Below are 20,715 nucleotides of genomic sequence, written 5' to 3'. Positions count from 1 at the left end.
TAATGATCTTTAAACGATACCCCGAGAAGGGTAGGTTTTAAAGCCTATTACACATCTGAAGGGAAACTTGTAAATGATTTGAATAACACAATTTAATTGCTGGCAGTATTATATGTAGGACACTGACAAAATAAATCCTTATGTCATTCTCATCACCTGGTAAAAACAGCTTGATGAAACTGTTATAAATTGGGTGGCAGTAGTAGCAGTTAACTGATGTTAGCAAACACGATCAAATTTCTGAACTGGGGGGCAGTTAACGCGACAGCAATAAACTTTCTGTAACTGCTGGCGATAGGAGCAGTTAACTGCTGTAACTGCTGGCAGTAGGAGCAGTTAACTGCTGCTACTGCTGCTACTGCTGTACTGCCAACTTCACGCCGATGAATTAATTTTAAAATCGGACCGGACCAGCGGTTTACGACTAAATGTCGTTTGAAGATTTTTCTATGTTCAACACTGCTCGCTATATTTTCTACGAATCATAATCATAAAAGATAACCAAAATAACATTTTTGTAAAACCATTTCGAAAGCTTTCAAACCCTTTTCTAACAAGAAGATTTTTAAAGTTGCTACCATATAACTATACATGTAGGAAGAAGTGACCACGCTCTTTGGTGGAAATGAATTTTGACAAATTGGAATATTAAGAACAACCTTGGTAAACTGTCACGCAAGGATCATTTGTGTTAGTTTATCTTGGAATATGGTCAGACAGTTTTTACAAGAAGATATTTGAAAGTTTCCACAATATACAGGTATGGGAAAGTGACAATAACCCTCAGCGGTTATGCTTTTTGATTCGGAACAGCCGTGGAGAAGTGTAACCCAACGAAAATGTGTCTGAAATCATTTCAAAATTGGACAGACGGTTTAGACTAGGAGTTGTCGTTTGAAGCATCTGGCGAAACATGTGAGCAACCAAGCGGAACCGTATTAATACCTCTCGAGGACCACCATAGGAACATCACATCAGACGAAGTTACATCAGTTTCAAAGGCGATGTTATTTGAAACACACAAAAAACATGTTGTTGAGCTATTTCACGGACGGTGAGTTATGGCAATAACTCCAACAAGGCACTTCATGCTCAGGTGATGTTATAAGGCTTCTGATATTTTCTATGTAGATAAGTTTCAAGTGTATTCAAGGGTATACATATACCGGTATCTCCACTGACTTATATAAACATTACTTAACATGTTTGCATTTGAAAACGAGGAATATAAAATATAACAACACAATAGTAGACAGAAGAAAGTGAATGTCTTTGGAAGTTAGAACACGATTTAAAACGTTTCTACATTAAATTAAGAACGCACTAAAATGTTTCACAGTGACGGTACTATTAAAGGCATGAATACACACAACATTAAAAGAATCTAGGACTATTTTATAAATTATATTTAGCAAGTCTATCTAACTCACTGGTGTTGCATAGGTTTTTCGTGTCATTTGGCAGTGAATTCTGATACTTTAAAGCAGTATAATAACTTCGGCCAACGAACAGTCATGAACGTTCATTTGTCTTTTCTGGAAGCAACAGAGGGAAGAAATATTTACCTGACATGCATCCTTCCCTGCATTACCAGCACACAACATTGTTTGATCTAAATCGCCTGCATTACCAGTTTGTGTGTTACAGATATTATAGTTAAGAATCGGCTTCCAAACATATTTAAGAGTAGATGAGCTTGAACCGCCTGCATAAGACAAACATCTTCATGGAATACAAGTTTACGATAGCATGCAAGGGGAATCGAGGCGCCCTAATGGTTTATTATTTCAGGAAGAAATGTTCATTTGCAATATATTTGATAAGACACTGACCACAAAAGTACACGGAGACTTGCATTGCTGCATGAACGGTACAAAAAGTGCTTCATTCGATTCATTTTCCCTCCGCTACTTGCAAGTACTGTGGATAATATACATTTGTAAACTACTCTTATATAGCAAAAATTGTTTCTATTTGAGCCGTGCCATGGGAAAACCAACATAGTGGGTATGCAACCAGCATGGATCCAGACCAGCCTGCGCATCCGCGCAGTCTGGTCAGGCTCCATGCTGTTCGCTTTTAAAGCCTATTGGAATTGGAGAAACATTAGCGAACAGCATGGATCCTGGGCCCGACTGCGCGGAAGCGCAGGCTGGTCTGGATCCATGCTGGTCGCATACCCACTATGTTGGTTTTCCCATGGCACGGCTCATTTATTGTCTTCCTGATAGAGCGAAATAAAGTTTGCGACAGGATTTTAAACATTCTAGTTGGCAGAGACCATACCTTTCCTGTTAGATATAGACATACTAGTTAAAGACTCTTTTCTAGTAATGGTTTCACGGTGTATGATTCTTCTACTTTCTTTGAATGCATCTTTTCTTACCACCACTACTACCACCCTTCCACACTCTCTTTCAGAACAATTATTTATAAGTATGAAACATATTTAACCTTCGCTTGTGGTTCCCCACCCTGATACCACGGCATCTTCATTGTCACCGTAGTCTCTGCTGGCAAGGCAGGCAGGCGAAGCGAATGTACCACTCAGATCAGCAGGATACAGGTTATTAAACTCTGAAAATTACAAAAATAACACAACATTATAATTATGATTCTGCAGACTGAATTCAGAAAGACTTATTGTCTGAAATATTAGGTACCATGAAAAATGTCTGAAAGTGGATTTAACTTTGAAATTCCCTAAAGCAGCTGTAACAGTTGATACTCGGTCTGTAAAAAGTACGTTTTCAATTCTGAAACAGGTGTCTTGCTTAACGCTAGTATATATCTTTCTTACTATAGTACTATAGTACATCTTTTATCTTGCTAAATGTTCGGCAAGTTATGGTTCACAAATCGTTTGTATATAAATTCATTTCCAAAAATGGACATTGAAATTTAGAAATAATTTATAGCAAAAGAGTGTTTTAACAGTATTTACACGGGGGCGGTTATACTCGGGCGTAATAATTTCACGAGGCGCAAAGTGAAATTATTGTACGACGTTTTTACCCCCGAGTGTATAAATAGTGTTAAAACATGATTTTGCTATAAATTATTTCGATTCTAATATGCCCTTAATATAAAACAGTAGATAAAATATAGTCGCGCTCTTTCTTGGTCGCAACAAAAACTTTGACGTCACCGCACGTTAACGTGACGTCATTGTAGCGTAAATGTTTAACAATGTTAAATTTAAAATTATTACATAAAGCTTTTAACATTAAAATGAAACATATAAATAGAGAGATCTAATGATTTCAGAAAACAATGAATAATGGCAAGATTGTCGCGTAGATGAGTCAAATTTGTCATACAACACAATGCTAACAAATTATAGAAACGAGCACTCCCAGGCATTAACCATGAGACATATTATAGATAAGAATTCTCCCTGCACTTAAGAAAGACCCTTAACCATTAGCCTGCTGGCGGCAAGTGATTCTGCCTTTGCGACCAGTGCAGTCTGATCATGGTCTGCACTGTTCGCTATTCAGTCAGTAAATTGTCAGTGAACACCACTTTGAATAATAAGTGGCACTGCCCAAATTGAATGATGGACCAGTCAATTTTAGAAATTTAGCATGGTAAGGGTTAATATAGCAAACTAAGTAGATCTAATTATTCAAGAAATAATTTATAGCAAAGGATTGTTTTAACACTATTTATGCACGATGGGCGGTTATACGTCGAGCTTAATAATTTCACGTGAAATTATTTGTACGACGTATTACCACCAGTAAAACACGGTTTTGGTATAAATTAATTCGATTCTAATATGCCCTTAATCTAGAACAGTAGATAAAATACAGTAGCGCTCTTTCTTGACAACAAAAACATTGACGTCACCGCACGTTAATGTGACGTCATTCTAGCGTAAGAGTGTTTTAAGGTATTGGACCCGTAATAGAGTACCTCCTTTTTGAAGAGTATTCAATTCCTACCATAAACCTACATTGACTGCAATTTTCAGGGGAGGGGGGGGGGTGGAGGGATGGGGGGCGTAGGTTCAAGTCCCACTGGGACCAAAAATTTTTTCCCCATATTTTCCTTTTTTTTCTAGTAAGTTTTTACTTTTTTCAAGACTCATTACGGATGTATTGTACAAAAGTGGAAAATTTTCAATTTATATGCGATTTCTTGCTGTTTAAAGTGAATTCACTTCTGAATCAGGAGGGGTAGAGTTAGACATCTTTAAAAATACTGAGTTATATGCGGTAAAAGTTCTCTATTTTGCCTTCATTCTTTAGGTTACATATTGTGGAAGAAATGCAGGTAGGTTTTACTTCTGCCCCAAAGTTATTTTTGAATGAAGTGAGCAAAATTCAAAACAGACCCACAGGATTCGACCTTAATTTTTCAATGTTGCAGTTAGAATTCTGTCTCATTAAATCTGTTTACTTGAGGTACCCTAGAAAAAAAATGAAATTTACAGTTTTATTTTGTGTTTTATAATTGTTTAACAATAGTTTGATGTTTCTTTTATCAAAATTAATTATGTAATGAATTCTCTGCAAACGTTTTAGATAGTGGCCATCACATTGAAATTTGTCTCTACTTGAGCTTGACGAAATACCATAAATTATACAAAATTTACAAAAAACGGCACGGTAAAAGTTGTTTAAAATTTGCAACACAGTGCGAAACATGGGCAACTTTAAGAATATACCAAGCAAATGCCAATTTTAAACATTACTATTAACTAGTGCGATTGTTTGGTTTTATGAATCATATTTTAATGTTTTATCTAATTTCTACCAGAATAAATATAAATCTTGAAAGCTATTCACTAAGTTCGTACTCATCTGTACTCGAAATGTGTTCGTATTCAAAATAACACGAATACAAAGTTACAATTCTTGAAATTGTGTTCCTGTTTACAAAGTAATATGCAGTATTATGAGAAATGTCATGTTTATTTCAATGTGAATAAAAAGAAATGTTTAAAGACTTCAGTACATGCTTTTTGTAGTGTTGCTGATTTGTAGGCCCTGTTTTTGAATATTCAAACATATTTACCATTTCCAAGAACAACAAAAAGGTAAATGAAATTGTACTGGAATCGTAATGTCATCTCCTATGGCAACAAACCATTTAGTCATCGTGTCAAGTTTTTATGCAAGAATAGCGACAATGCTCGTTTGTTTTTTGTATTAACGTCTGCACTTGGGATATGCTTGTGATCTCAACCTTCGGCCTCGGTCACAAACATTCCCGCGGGTTTCTGCAGATGTTTATACACAAAATATATGTATCATCTCTACAATATTGCCTTACATTTTACGTAACGTCGACATAGAATATACACATGATGCAAAATACCACGGCGAACTGTCATGGACGATGCTTACTATCACAGTAACTGCTCAAACAAATAATTCCCAACAGAAATGCAAAACTTCAATAAATTAGTCAAGGAAACAGCTTATATGACATATGATAGACCACAAGTAGAATGCAGCTCCATCGTTTAGCTTCCAAGGTAGAAATATTTGTTTGACCATGTTGAACAGGTTCAGAGAATTACTTCCAACAAGAAATATCTTTAAAAATGATGGTCGGCGAATTGTAATAAGGAAAGAAGTTTATGAATTTTTCATCTAACATTCATCTTTCATCTAACATTTTTCAAAATGCAAAACTAAACACCGCACTTTAACAAATTAAATGGTTCTCTTTTAATTTTTCGCAAAGGTTTCGTAGGGTTGCAATTTTTTTCGTTGATCCTTAAACGAATAATTACAGCAGTAGTTTGATGAAGATTCATGAAGCGGTTCATGAGAAGAGGACATTAAACGTGTTTATATTTTTAGCTAAATTGGTTTCTATCCCCATTTGTAACAAAATAGCAGGAAAACCTACGGTATTGTTACACATCGAGCTTGATAAAAATCCATAACATTTTAGTGGTTAATCAGAAGAAAGGCATATCTACTTTTAGCTGTAGTGGTCCCTAATAGGACCCAAGTTCCTATATAAATAAATTTGGAAGAGGACCTTATAATGATGCTCCAGACCAAGTATGACAAAGATCCACCAAGCTGTTCATGAGACGCTGTATAAAGGCATTTCTAGTTTTAGCTCTAGCAGCCCCTAAAAGGGGTCAAATGTCCCAGCTGAACAAAGTTGGTTGCGGGCCTAATAAAGATGCTACAAATCAAGTTTGATTAGAATACATGAGAAAAAATCAATTAAAGGATTTTTTATTTATTATTTTCATTTATTTATAAAATAGGCCAACTGATCCCGTTTTAACAAATAGCATATTCGCTTCATGAATCTTTGGACAATGACGTCACACCTATAAAAAAGTGAAGGTCAAGCAAAACATACAATTGTAATTATTTCAATATTTCTGTTTCATAAGCAAAGTTTGACCGTAGTCATATCACATAGATAAACAGTAGGCAGCGTACCTTCATTTCAGTGTAATGAGATTCAGTCATTATATAGCATATATATAATAAAACAGATTTCAACTGAGTTCAATATTTGCATACCATACTAAAGAAAAATATTTATATATAATAAATCAGTTAAATAATTTATAACAAATATTTCAAAGCAAACAAGTACTCATTTTAATATGCAATCTGAATAAGTCACAAAAGCAAGAAACCTTTTCATAAACAGACGACAATGGTAGCAAGGAAAATCTTTTAAAAAGCACTTCTCTACATAAAAGACTCTTATCACACCCTTATTCATGTGATATGCAGACCGTATTCAGCTCTTTCTTTAATTTGATATATGTTGGTATTTGAACAGGTTTTTATCATATTTATTAAACTTACTTATCATTTTGAGATATATCAATATTCTTGCTAAATATACTGAGCCAAAGTTAGCTTTAAAACTGTGAACAGCGTCGTTTAGGATAAACGCTTTGTCTACATTTCACTCAGCGTAGCACAATCAACAGAGTGAAAGAAATTGACACTCTCGTCCAATCAGGCAGAGTGTAACATAAATCTTCCATTTTGATAAATTATATATAATGCGTTATCAAGTAGTTTGATTTGCAAACTGAAGTCACGTGGCATAGGTAACGAAAACGAATTTAAACGGCGTCGCCGAAAAATATACAAACAAGTATCCAAACCTTAACCCAGCAAATCTATGAAAAGCGCTGTAATATCAGTGTTGCTACCTTTTTGTTCAATATACAAAACCACACCACTTAATACCTTGCTCAAAAAACAGGACCATTATTATTTTTCTTTGCCTGTGAGTATACTTACTGTGGAAAAGACACAATTAAAGGTTTTGTAGTACTTTACTAAATCATAGAAATGGGTAAACCGTACATCTTTACCAACTAACTTCCTGTCCAAAACATATCTTACCGTGCAGTCCCATACCATTGGAAATTTTAAGATATTCAAGACGAATGTCGCCCATCATAAAAGGAATGCCATTCGAAAAGAAATGAAAGTAAACAAATGTTCAAAAACGATGTTTAACCGAGTTATGTGAAGTTTGAACATTATTGCAACGATGACATGCTATAGTTTTTGTATTTAAAGGTTTTGAACTGCGCAGAAGTGTGGCCTCTTAATCATGCAATTCTTTTCCGAAATGCACTTATATTTATAAGTGAATAACTAGCAATGGTTTTGTAGAATAATATAAATGTTTTATTTGCTTTTTTAATTTTTATGTAAAAGAACTCACTCTTCCTATGATTTGTGTAAGTTCGAAGTTTTATTTCCGAAACGTAGACGTAACTTTTATATCTACTGAAACTTGGCACATAGCTGCTGTATGTTGACATATCTGTTCCCTGATAACCCATCTGCTAGTTGTAATCGACTAAGACCGTTCATGTATAACGTATAAGTAGAGTAAAGACCCTTGATTAAGTTACCATGATATTTTACATGTTAAATATATTCTTGGAGCAACATTTCTACAGCAATCTTCTAAAACTGCATACTTGTAAAGGTTGAACAAGTTTGATATTGCACAATTAACAACAGCGTTAATATAGTTATTGACTTGACCAAAATTTGATTTCGCATTCTTAAACCACATATTATAAAAGCCATTTTTATTATGCAGTCGTCACCAGTCTTGCAAGATATCATCAAAAGCTCTTGGACAAATTTGATAACTGGAAGATTGCTCCTGAAGTTGAATTTTCATATTGTTAACATGTTAGAAGTTACTTAGTTCGATAACTAAATAAAGATTGATTTTTTTTTTTTGATATTTCTTCTACTCAATGATAATTGATCTATCAAAAAGGAATTTGACTTTGTTGATTATTTTGAGATACCCTCTTTCTTTAAAATATACAAGTAGATCTGTATGTAATGTAATGTTATGTAATGTAGATAAGACGTTGGTGTTTATCAAATTAAACACCACACAAGTGATTTGATAAAATACTTACTAATGATTGCGATATCATTCGTCATTTTTATATCGTCGTAAAATTCATGTGAAATTACTCTCGAAGCTGGAATGACCAGTCTTCCTGTTGACGTAGTTGTCCGATGCATCCCAAATACCACAGAATACGATCCGCCCCTGAGAAAATAGAAGTAAACGTGTAAACATCTTTTCGCGCGGTCTTTTTTTGCAGTTTAGGCAGTTGAGATAAGTATTGTTGTGTTTTTCGAATGATGCTGTGGTTTTATGTATGACAATGATCTTAACTGTAAAAGAAAAAGCAAAAGTACTTATCAGACAATCACAATGCTAAGTTAATCAGTAAATCTTGTTATTATAGAATGTATCGTTTAACAAATGATTTGTTTTATAGGATATATCAAAACTTACCAATACAATGCTGTTTAATATATTGCCTAAAAAGAAACTCTTTGAAGCCCTTACGGAAAAGATGACACTTCTTTTTATGATGATTTTGGTTTCTCTTACAAATGAGCCACGCCATGAGAAAACCAACATAGTGCGTTTGTGACCAGCATGGATCCAGACCAGCCTGCGCATCCGCGCAGTCTGGTCAGGATCCATGCTGTTCGCTTTCGAAGCCTATTGCAATTAGAGAAACCGTTAGCGAACAGCATTGATTCTGACCAGACTGTACGAATGCGTTTACTGGTCTGGATCCATGCTGATCGCAAACGCACTATGTTGGTTTTCTCATGGCGCGGCTCAAAATATCAAAACAACAATGAAATAGTACAATTTATGCTTATAAGACTACGTACGTTACACAATGAGCTGCTGTGACAACTACCACGTCACCTTTACTACCAAGTACATATGTACCTCCACAAATGAGATATCCACTGTCTACTATTCCAACCTAAAGGGATATATAATTTAATGGGATAAGATTGTGTTTACTATGTTAACGCATGCTTCTTAACGAGTTCACACATTCAGCAGCCGTATTTGGTCGCAAACGCACTATTTTTCAGAGAGGCTCATACTGAATCTGCATATATAATTCATATTCTGTCATTGTTTGATTGTTTCCTGTAACCTCGATCAGTTTATGCTTAAGGGGTGGACATTCTTTTTGTTATATGAGCAGTAGATATTCTCCCGGCAAACAAATTTAAATCTTCACATTTTCTTAAAATTTAACTGGATAAAAATCATACCGATTATTGCTGTATGTTTTCTTTTTCCATAGTTCTTCATTTGGAAAAAAAATTATACGAAAATAAAACCTGATGTCACACTAAAGATGATATTCATTATTGCACTTTTAAATCGTCACGAGACGTCTTTCTGTTTTTGGGAATAAATTTCTCGCACTTCGTTTAGTAATGACTTTTATCAGTTTTAAAATGCATTCTTAAAAGGCTAAAGTGCATAACAAAATTCAGTTGATCAATACATTTATGAGATTCTACCTTTCACCCACTCACTCCTGTAATACCTTTATGCTGTTTCTTTTTTCTTCTTTTTTTCTCAGTAAACACGAGATTCACAATTTTGAAAATCTCTTCCTATTCTTACAAGCCTTTCAAAATGATACAATATGCAGGGTTCTATGTAATTACTATACCAATCTTATAAATTGGACTAATTTGTTGTTTTACATTCGTATCCATTCCTAACGTACCTGCCAAGGAAAATCACCGGAATCTGCATTTTGACCACCAACGATGTATGAAGTTGCAACTTTTGGTGTAGGACTGAAAGTTGACAGGCCACAGTTCTGTGCATCAACAGCTGGATATGTAAATAATTGTATACAAGAATTAAGATCGAAAATAAAAGAATGTTATAAATCTGTTTCTGTATTGACTGTTTGTAAAATGAAAATCGACGAGGATAAAGAAGTTATCTACGTCAAAACTGATATAGAAGTAGAATACTATTTCACAGTATTTGCATGTCGAGAGAGAGAGAGAGAGATTTAATACGGATTTAATCTTAAGACCATTAGCTTATTTGAGCCGTGCCATGGGAAAACCAACATAGTGGGTTTGCGACCAGCATGGATCCAGACCAGCCTGCGCATCCGCGCAGTCTGGTCAGGATCCATGCTGTTCACTTACGGTTTCTCTAATTGCAATGGGCTTTGAAAGCGAACAGCATGGATCCTGACCAGACTGCGCGGATGCGCAGGCTGGTCTGGATCCATGCTGGTCGCAAACCCACTATATTGGTTTTCCCATGGCACGGCTCATTTAACGTATGAAAAATATGCACTGCTGAGTATTTTATCAGACATGCATCCGCCTTAAACAGTTGATTCTGTCAATTAAATGTGCTCTCTAGTTAAACGTTCAATCAGCTTCAGCTTTCTTGAACTTTTTTTAATTATCACATTTATGTAATTTTAGACTTTCGGAACAAACTCAGATTATAACAAAACCGTTCTGACGAAGCGGCATTTTTATTCAATAAAAGATTAATGTAGTACGCCTCTTAAAAAGTTCACTTTGTATCTTTCCATAGAAATAATAATGAATCTTTTCGAATTCACCATTTAAAATTGTCAACATAAAAGATAATTATTAGCTTGCCTTTGTTCCTTTTATACAAAGGTCTATTTGGTGGTCTAAGTATAAAACATCTCTTTGCTTTAATGAATGATTATATTACAACAGATTCTTGACAATGTATTTTTTTTAAGTTAAATTATTGACTCACATTGTGTAAAACATTACCTAATTTAAAGAAATTTAACGAAGGACAAATAAACAATCTAAAACAAGATCCTTGCAGTCAAACATAGCAAAAAAAAATTGTATATTTAAGCCAATTATTTCCCTTAAAGTTTATGTCATTCCTCATAAATTTATGCTAATTAATGATGAATTTCGCCCATCGAGTTCATGCAACTATTCATTAATTTGTGTCATACAGTCAAGAATATGAATCTTTTGTCAATATAAGCACATTTTAAGTGGAACGTCAGTACGGGCTTTACAAAAGAACTAAGCATCTCTATTTATAGAACGTTAACTGAAACAGAGAAATGTCAATAGATATGCAACGACCAAAAGAAAGAAACCTCAAGTCAAAGGAAAAAGATAATATTGTCTACATTATAAGTTTGTCAGGTAATACAAATTCGTTTTATGGCTTCTAATGCAAGAGAAAAGTCACAGCGATGGCAAATGCATTTTCTATTTGATTGCCACAACAAGTTATGCTACCTTTTATGGAATGTAACTAGTGTTTAAGAATCATGTTAACGTACTTTATTTGCATTCGGATATTTTTTACCTCACAGAGCTGCAGTGACGAAAACCTTTTAATGCAACGATCTCTAGTATATACAAAATAGAAGTTTTGTTTAAAAAGAAATGTCATTGCTTTCTTTTAGAAATCCACCAAAAACAACGAAGCCCGTGTCACCAGTCAATATTTCCCGCATTTACAGCATGTTCCGAAAACCCTAAGCCATAACAAATGGCAAATAATGCTCAAATATGCCAAATACATATTGCTTCAGTGGAGGAATAATTGCCCAAAATCTTCCGAGGGCAACTTACACCCAATAGATCAGATATACTGTCGTGCAGTGCAACCGGAACATCTACTCGAAATCGCAAAATCTTCCTCAGAATAGCATGCACATTGCCAGTTTTATTTACATACATATATATCCCTTTCCGCACCTACCCCTACTCGCCCTTTCACAACTCGTATTCGCACCCACTTTCAGAAAATCCTGGCTACGCCTATGTTGGTGTTCAATCGGTAAAAAATAATTAGATCTTACACTGGACCAAACTGACTCTATATAACAGGTGAATTATGGAAGAAGCTTTGTTTATTCAATTTGGTTTTAAGCATGTTATTATGTTTTGAAACCTTGGTTGAAAAAAAATACAATGCAGAAACTAGATTCTATCCAAACTTAACTGCATGTGACAAGTAATGTACATCTTTGACAGAAGAATATGCAATTTTCGTTTTTATTTAAGACTAAAAATCGGATGAACGATGGAATGGTTTGGACAAGTTTGATATTAATACCTAGTTTATGATCAGGCTAATACATTTAAGGTTTCGAAAACTTTCCTGTAGCTTTAATCAAAACAAAGCAATTTTGGAGTGTGAAACTAGTTGTGTTTTTTTTTTTTTTTTTTTTTTTTTTTTTTTTTCAGGTACACTTTTATGTTCAATGGTTTATCAGTATAAATAAGTAAAATATATTTACCATAAATCAGCCCAAGAATTGTAAAAAGAGCAACTAATTCCATTGTCTTTTTTTTTTTCACTGTGTCACAAATTGACATACGGGCCTTATTTTATCTGTAGTATAAATGCAGGTATTGCATCATCTTTTTTGTAAATTTTTGAGTTATTGGGTAAATGTCAGATTTCACGCATGAATACCTCTCATGTTTTTTTGTATTTCATAACTTTAAATTTCCATGTAAATTTCATTGAATTCTGTTCAGTAATAAGAAGTTGATATTTTATAAACTTCAGTAATTCGTGTTTTATCCCCAAAACCACTATAATGGGCCTCAAATTGTCAATTTAAATTCGCGCCAAAGTAGTTAGATTCCCCGGCTATATCGTGAATCCCGTGGAAACACAAATAGTCGGGTCCCCGGCTTAGCCGTTGAATCCATGAAATTTAGTATTTGGGGGGGACATTATCCTTTAAATAGACGGACTAGATATTTCCTTGCGCACACCACCTTACGACTTTACAGACGAATCTATGTCTGAATTATTTTCTTGCTTGAAATTTATGCTCGATCGAGGTAAGAAATTTATTTGTTAGTTTTTTTGTTTTTTTTTTGCATTCGATTTTTTTTTGGGGAAATTTTGTTCATTCTACAAATTCTGTAATTTTTTATTTTTTCGGCATGGTTTTTTGGCTAGTTTCGGAATGTCAGTTTTAATTTTTTAAAATTTTTTCAGACTTTTGAAAAATTATTTAGAAAGAAGTCTAAATGTTTCGTTTTTTTAAAGATTTAAAATTTAAAACTGAAATTTGTATCGTGATTTTTTAAAATGCACTGTTTCAAAAACTTATGGACAAACATTTTTTTAATTAGGGAACGCCATTACCCCGGGTATTTTTTATGTTTAACTCATATGGCAATCTAGTGCCATGTTTGAAATTTATATTTTTTGAAATTTGTAATTGTTTCCCAAATCTATAGAAACATCAAATTTAAAGTCCGTTGTTTTGGATGGCATTAATATTCATGGATGCCAACTCTCATATAATTTTGATTTACATTAAATTTTTGGGTTAAATTTTGTAGTTGTAAATAATGGCTGCAGTTTTTTTAAAAGCCGTATTTTAAAAAGTTTCATCATTTTACTTTTCTTTATTTTTTTCATACTTTAATTTTTACCCTTTTAAAGTAAGTAATCTTTGTAAAAAGGGAAAAAAATAAGTGACAAAATTTTAATCATTGACGCCCTGAACTTATACACAAATATTTTGTATAAATTTAAACTATTTTTTTAGGGGACCCTACGGGGGAAAGGTGCCCCAAAAGGAGCATTTTTTACCCCCCTTTACTTATTTGTTTTGCTATTTTCTTACCAAATTTTTATTTTTTTTTAGCTTTTTTCCGCCAGACGATTTTCCGGGGGAGGTCATAACCCGAAGTAAAACCCCGGGGGGTTCCCTTGTTTTCCCACTCGCCTGGTTTATATTCCCAGCGCAGAGCTTTCCCCCCAAAGGGTTGTGCCGTAAACCGCAAAGACGAGGGATTTTGGGGTTATCCTCTGAAGCCCAGCTAAAGGGGGAATCACCTACCACCAGGGGGGAACCCAACAGGAATCAACAAATCAGGGTTTTAAAAAGGGACAAAATTTTAGAAGTACGTTTTGTTTTGCTACTTAAATTTCAAAATTTACATTAAAACCGTGTCACGTCAGATTAAAATGGACTATAAAAACTTTTGAAACTAGAGATACTGAACTTTTTTTTTTTTTTTTTTTCTTTCTTATGATCATTTTTTGTTTTTTTTTTTTCATATCATCTATTCATTGATAAAAAATCATCTTATGAAATAAATTTTAAAAAATTGAAAAGGGGGGTTTTTGATTTGTTTTGATGGTTAGGGCCCCCCGGGGTACGGTTTTCCCTTTCCCACAAGGGTTGCCCAAAAGGGGGATTGGTCGACCAAAACACATTACTATTCGAACATTTTTAACACCCTTTTTAACTGCAGCAAAAATTTTTAAAAAAATTCCTCTTGTTTTGTTTTATTTTTTAAAACATATAATAGTTTTTTTCATTTTTCAAGTAAACTTCTTCCCCTCAACAAGAAAAGACAGATCCTTACTTCATTTAACCATTTTTGGGGTCACAGACTAAATAGACAGTTTTTTAACGCCCTTTTGGATTCGGGGGTTGAGTTCTTTTCCTTTTTTTTTTTTTTTTGGTTTTATTTTGTGCCCACTCATGATTAAGCAACCATTTATCTGTCGGAGGGGGCCCCCCCGGGACAAGGAGAGTTATCCTACTCACTTTTAAATTTGGTGCGTCGCCCCCCTTCTCCCAGGGGACCCTTTTTTTTTAAAAATTTGTGAAATGTATACATCCACAACAGTATTTTTTTTTAATTTTTTTTTTAGCAACTTTTTTAAACTTGCATATATTTTTAACCTACTCTTATTTTTTAAAGGTTTACACATTGGGGTTATCCCCTATACTTTATCTTAGGATAAAAAAATTTTGATTTATATTTTTTTTTTTTTTAAACCCAAAATTTTAACACTGGGTTACAGTTGATTGATATTTGATAAGGTTGGGGAAATGTTTACAGCCTACGTCACTGTACATTTTTAAATTGTGGCCTATATGAAACCTTGATTGACACATATACTTTTTCGCAACTTAGGTTTTAAATTTTGTGAGGAGGGTTTTGTGTATATATACTAGTGTATAAAATTTTTTTTTTGGTTTTCAGGGGTAACTGTAGACCCTTTAGTGTAAACTATGTAGCCCTAGTTTTCCCTCACGATTTTTTTAAATTTAGTGCCTCGGGTTGTTTTAGTACTGTAGTGCGTATTTTAAATATAGTGTTAACGAGTGTAATCAAACATAAACTATTAGTAGAAGTTAAGAAGGTGGGAAAAGATTTGGGGTTTTAAGGAGGGGAGTTATTTAACTTTTTTAAAGGAAGAGAAAGGCTAGGGAACTGAGGAAAGACATAGTAATTAGAACAGAGAAAGATATTAAAAGCAAGAGAAAAAGAGATAGGGAAAGATTAGATTTTAGAACCCTAGGTTTACAAAAAGGGAAAAGAAGAAAAGGGAACGACAAAGTAGTTTTAAACAAAAAGGGAAAAATTAGAATTAGAACGGGTTACAAAAGGGGAAAAGAAGAATATGAAAAACAAAGTATTAAAAGCAAGAAGGAAAGATTAGAAGCAAGAGAGTAAGTTAATTTTAAAAGCGGGGTTCCAGAAAAAAAGATGAAATGAACGAAAAGTTAGAAAAAGAAAAGTTAGAAATGGAAAAGGAAAAATTAATTTTTAGCAAAAAAAGTTAGAAACAGAGAAGGGGGAAGCAGAAAGTAGAAATTAAAAAACAAGCATAAGTTTAAGACAATTTAAAAAAAAGATTAAGAAAAAAAAAAGGGTTTAAGTGTCCCCCTTTTTATGAAAAATTTGGGATTCCATGGGCGTACTTGAATTTTGTCCAAAACCGTACGCTGTTGCGAAATTTGGGGTAAAAAATTTGGGTCATTTAAAATTTTCCCGGGTTTTTTCCCCAAAAGGGTACGGCAAGAGAGGTTTTTTTATAGGCTTCCCTTTTTGGGAAAATAGGAAGGATTAGATAAACTGAAAACCGCTTTGCTAGTCATTCGAACTCACGACGTTGGGTATAAGAAAAAGTTTTGAACTGAAGCTCGGGAAATAACCTTTTGATGTTTCTAGCCAGAAAAAGTTTGATATTTAGATGGTTGGTTAGATTTAGTAAGGTAGGAAAATGTACAAGGGTTTTAGGGAAATTTTTTTTTTAGGGGCCAAATTTTTTTTAGTTTTGTTATTGGGGAACTATACCAGAATTTGAGTAGTAAAAAAAGGGGGAGTTAAAACTAAGGAGTCCCGAAGATGCAGAATTTTTTTTGCAAAAAACCGAGGAGGTCCCCCGGAGTCTGGGAAACGAAAACCAAAAAGGACCCCAGCTAAAACCATAAAGAAATACCTCAGAGACATTCCTATTAAACGTAATGAAAGGGAAATAGTAATAGAGTTGTAGCAAAGTTGCAAATAGAGGTAGAGGTTTCAACCCTTTGGTGTACGAAGTGTAAAAATGTGGGCGAATAGGGGATGCTTTATATTACTGTAAAGGGGTGGAAAGTACGGCGGTAATGTGCCAAAGCAGACCCAAATTAGAGGGAAAAAGCAGGAACAGGGAAAATAAAAAGGGGGAAAAAGAAAAAGGGAAAGGGAAAAAAGAAATAGAGGGAGAGGCCGTGACCCATCTAGGAGTAGAATAGAGGAAGAAATAAAAATAGAGAAGGGGGTAAGTCAAGGGAGGTCAGAGAGTGGAAAAGCATTATAGAACTAAGTGATGTTTTAGGGGTTTGGGGAAAAGCTTAGTGTAAGTTTCATTCCTACAAAAACCCGGGACTTTTAAGGGAGGGGGGTAAACGCTATGCGGGAAAACAGGGGTTTTACATGTGTGAATTGTAAAACGGGAACTTAGTAAAGCAAGTTTATTTTTAGAGAAAACCCCTAATGTAATTTCATAGAAGGGAGTGGAACATAGGGGAAAAAGGGACAGAATAGGGTAAATTTTTTTGTCCGTAATTTTAAAGGGGAAAGTAGAGGCCTTTGGGTTTAAATAATCCTACCAATGATTTTATAAATTTGGGAATTAAGGAGCTGAGAACCTCAGTTTAGTAGTTTTGCGTCAGCAGTAAAAAACCCAGGGGGCAACCAAAGTTAAGAAGCAATAAAGCTTTAAAGTTCCTTTTCAGATTTAAAATTAACAAAAGAAAGGGTTTTTAGATAAGCAACAGAAAGATAGCACTTAATTTTTGTAGAAAAAAGGGTGGGAAGGTACATTAAACAGTGTAAGGTAAAGGTTCATTAGGTTTTTTAAATTTGGAAAGGAAATTTTTAATAAGAGTATACCCCCAAATTTTGACAAAAGTAGACCCTTGATTGACCTAAAAGTTCTTAGAGAAACTGTGATGAAAGTTGCACATGATCTTATGTCGGCCCCCTTTATATAAGGAAAAAATAGGATAGGGTATTTTGGGGAATTTTTCTTGGCCCGGAGTAAAGGGGAAGGTTTGGGGGTACGGGCATTCCCTGTATTTTTTTCAACGAATATAGCTAAGGGTAAGGGAAGTTTAAATTTTCCCTTTTTGAAAATGCCTTTTATTGAAACTCCGTTTAAAATTTTTGCGATATCGGTTGGGCCCGATCGGGGAAACCCATGAAATGATAGGGAAAAAAAGGTACATTTTGGGCTATTTGGGAGATTTTTGCCCACTAGATATCCAGAAACTATTAAACACTACCTTGTATGAAACTGAAAGTACAGAGGCATTTGTAGATATGTACAGTAGATTAGGGGTGCCAAGGAAAAGCTTACCATTTTGGTTTTGCAGTTTACGTCAACCTTAAAGGCAGAAGTTATTTTTTTAATTTTCATTTAAAGGGAGTTTTAAATACAACCAAACCCTATTTACCCTATGTTTAACGGGGGAGTAAAATTTTTCTTTTTTAAAGCAGATTTTTAAGCTAAGTGTATGGAAACCCAGGATTGGGGTAGGGATTGAATGCTTTTTTGTTGTTTCTTACCGGGAAGTTCCGCAAGAAAGTTTGGGATTTTCTCCCTTTGAGTTACTTTACGGGTTTGAACCAAACCGTGGACCGATAACTGTGCTAAAAAGATTATGGTGGTAAACGGGGAAAAGAAGAGGTTTTAAAACCCCTTACCAATTGTTTTTGGATTTGGGAAGGGGGAAAAATTGGAGAAAACGTGTAAGAAAAGTCAGCAACATTAGCAAAAGTATGCAAAATACAAGAAGTTTACAATGGGAAGGGGAAAAATAGGAGGTTTAAGGGAGGTAGTAAGGTACTTGTATTGTTTCCCACGAAAAATAATAAGTTTTTTGTTTTTCCTTTGGGAAAGGGGCCTTACGTATTGTAAGGGAAATAAATTGACAAATTACAGGATAGAATTTTAGACGGGAAAATTGAAAACGTTTCAAAGCAAACTGCCGAAACAGTACGGTGAAAGGGAAAGGGTGAAGTTTAAATCATACCAGATAAGGGGGTTTTAAGTAAGGTTTTGGGGCAGCTATTTAGAGGAAGGTTTAAAAGAGATTTTGACAGATTTGATCCGAATGAAAGAGTGATTATTTTTTGAGTAGAGTAAAAAGGGTATAGTTTTTTTTTTCCTTAAAACAGGTAAAAGAAACGTACAAAGATGTAATGATAAAAACCGGGGTTTAAACCCTAAGAATTTTTAAGCAGGAAAATATAGATTTGTTAAAAATTTCTCAGATGTACTTAAGATTTTATTTTGTATTGTATTTTTATTGATATTTTTTAAGTTTATCCAAATGTCGGGGCCATTGCAGTTTTCCCCTCACAGATTTTTACAAAAAGGACACCAAATCTTTTAGAGTGGGGGGAAAGTCAAAAAAAGGGTTTCCCCGACTTTGAAGGGTAGCTTAAAATTTGGGCCCGCCAAATTTTTAAGTTTTCCAGATTTAAAATCAGACTTTTTTTAAAAAAGAGTAGATGCTTCAGATTTAAAGGGTTTTGGGGTCAGTATTAAATTCAGGAAAGTGACGGAAAAATACCTGTAGCGTAAAACTAGTAAAAATTGCTACCTAGGGGGCAAAAATACTCATGAAAAGAGAAAAAAGTTTTAGCGAAAGTATGGGCATTTGCTAAGTTTCACCGGGATTTGTTTTTTAAAAACTTTGTATTAGAACGATAAACAGCCCCTCACTTATTTGAATAAACGAAACTTTTCAATTCCAGGCAAAGAGAGGGAAATTTGGGAAAGGGAGGGCCCTATAGGAAACATTTTCAAGCAATTCCTGGTAGAGAAAATGTAGGTGCAGAAATTTTTTGAGTAAGGTAGACAGGTGGGTATATTAAATGAATTTCAGATAGTGACAGTGTTGTTTTCTTTTTGTGTTTGCCCCCCATTTCAGAAAGTCATTTTGCTTTCAAAATTTAAAAAAATTATAAATTTTTTTTTTAAAGGGGGGGGCGTTGTTTCCCAAAATTTACATACGGGGCCCTTTTATTTTATCTGTAGTATAAATGCAGGTATTGCATCATCTTTTTGTAAATTTTTGAGTTATTGAGGTAAATGTCAGATTTCACGCATGAAATACCTCTCGTGTTTTTCTGTATTTCATAACTTAAATTTCCATGTAAATTTCATTGAATTCTGTTCAGTAATAAGAAAGTTGATATTTTATAAACTTCAGTAATTCGTGTTTTTATCCCCAAAACCACTATAATGGGCCTCAAATTGTCAATTTAAATTCGCGCCAAAGTAGTTAGATTCCCCGGCTATATCGTGAATCCCGTGGAAACACAAATAGTCGGAGTCCACGGCTTAGCCGTGAATCCCATGAAATTTAGTATTTGGCGGGACATTATCCTTTAAATAGACTGGACTAGATATGCCTTGCGCACACCACCTTACGACTTTATAGACGAATCTATGTCTGAATTATTTTCTTGCTAGAAATTTTATGCTCGATCGAGGTAAGAAATTTATTTGTTAGATTTTTGTATGATTTTTGCATTACGATTTTTATTTGGTAAATTTTTGTTCATTCTACAGAATTCTGTAACATTTACTTTTCGGCATGTGATTTTGGCTAGTTTCGGTATGTCAGGATAATTATTAAATTTTTCAGACTTTTGTAAATTATTTAGAAAGAGGAGTCTAAATGTTTTCGTTTATATAAGATGTAAAATTTATACTGAAATTTGTATCGTGATAATTGTAAAGCACTGTTTCAAAAACTAATGTCAAACATTTTGTTAATTATGGAACGCCATTACTGCATTGTATTGTTATGTATAAATCTATATGGCAAGTCTAGTGCCATGTTTGTAATATATTATGTAATTTGTAATTGTGTGCCAGTCTATAGCACATCTAATTAATGTCCGTTGTAGTGTATGGCATTAGATATTCTATGGATGCCAACTCTCATATAACGTTTGATTTACATTGAATTTTGTTAATTTGTAGTTGTAAATAATGGCTGCAGTTTATCATGTCCGTATCTATAATGTTTCATCATATACTTTTCATATCTTTTTCATACTTTTACTTTAGTCTTTTAAGTAAGTA

The 20,715-nt window shown here is 34.1% G+C and overlaps 1 protein-coding gene across 1 annotated transcript in view; it reads right to left on the bottom strand.

Annotated features, from left to right (window-relative positions):
• The window catches only part of LOC123562284 (transmembrane protease serine 9-like), a 57,730-nt gene that overhangs the window by 4,303 nt on the left and 32,712 nt on the right, over nt 1–20,715 (bottom strand). Inside the window, exons 10-14 of the mRNA XM_053526514.1 lie at nt 10,046–10,141; nt 9,180–9,277; nt 8,399–8,535; nt 2,455–2,577; nt 1,566–1,705 (exon numbers count right to left, since the gene is read on the bottom strand). Coding sequence (XP_053382489.1) covers nt 1,566–1,705; nt 2,455–2,577; nt 8,399–8,535; nt 9,180–9,277; nt 10,046–10,141 — 594 coding nt within the window. The remainder of the gene's footprint in view (nt 1–1,565; nt 1,706–2,454; nt 2,578–8,398; nt 8,536–9,179; nt 9,278–10,045; nt 10,142–20,715) is intronic.

This window comes from Mercenaria mercenaria, chromosome 2 (genome assembly GCF_021730395.1).
Source record: "Mercenaria mercenaria strain notata chromosome 2, MADL_Memer_1, whole genome shotgun sequence".
In the NCBI taxonomy this organism is placed as follows: domain Eukaryota; kingdom Metazoa; phylum Mollusca; class Bivalvia; order Venerida; family Veneridae; genus Mercenaria; species Mercenaria mercenaria.
Note: the sequence above shows the minus strand (reverse complement) of the source record. Positions and strands in the feature narration are given on the sequence as shown.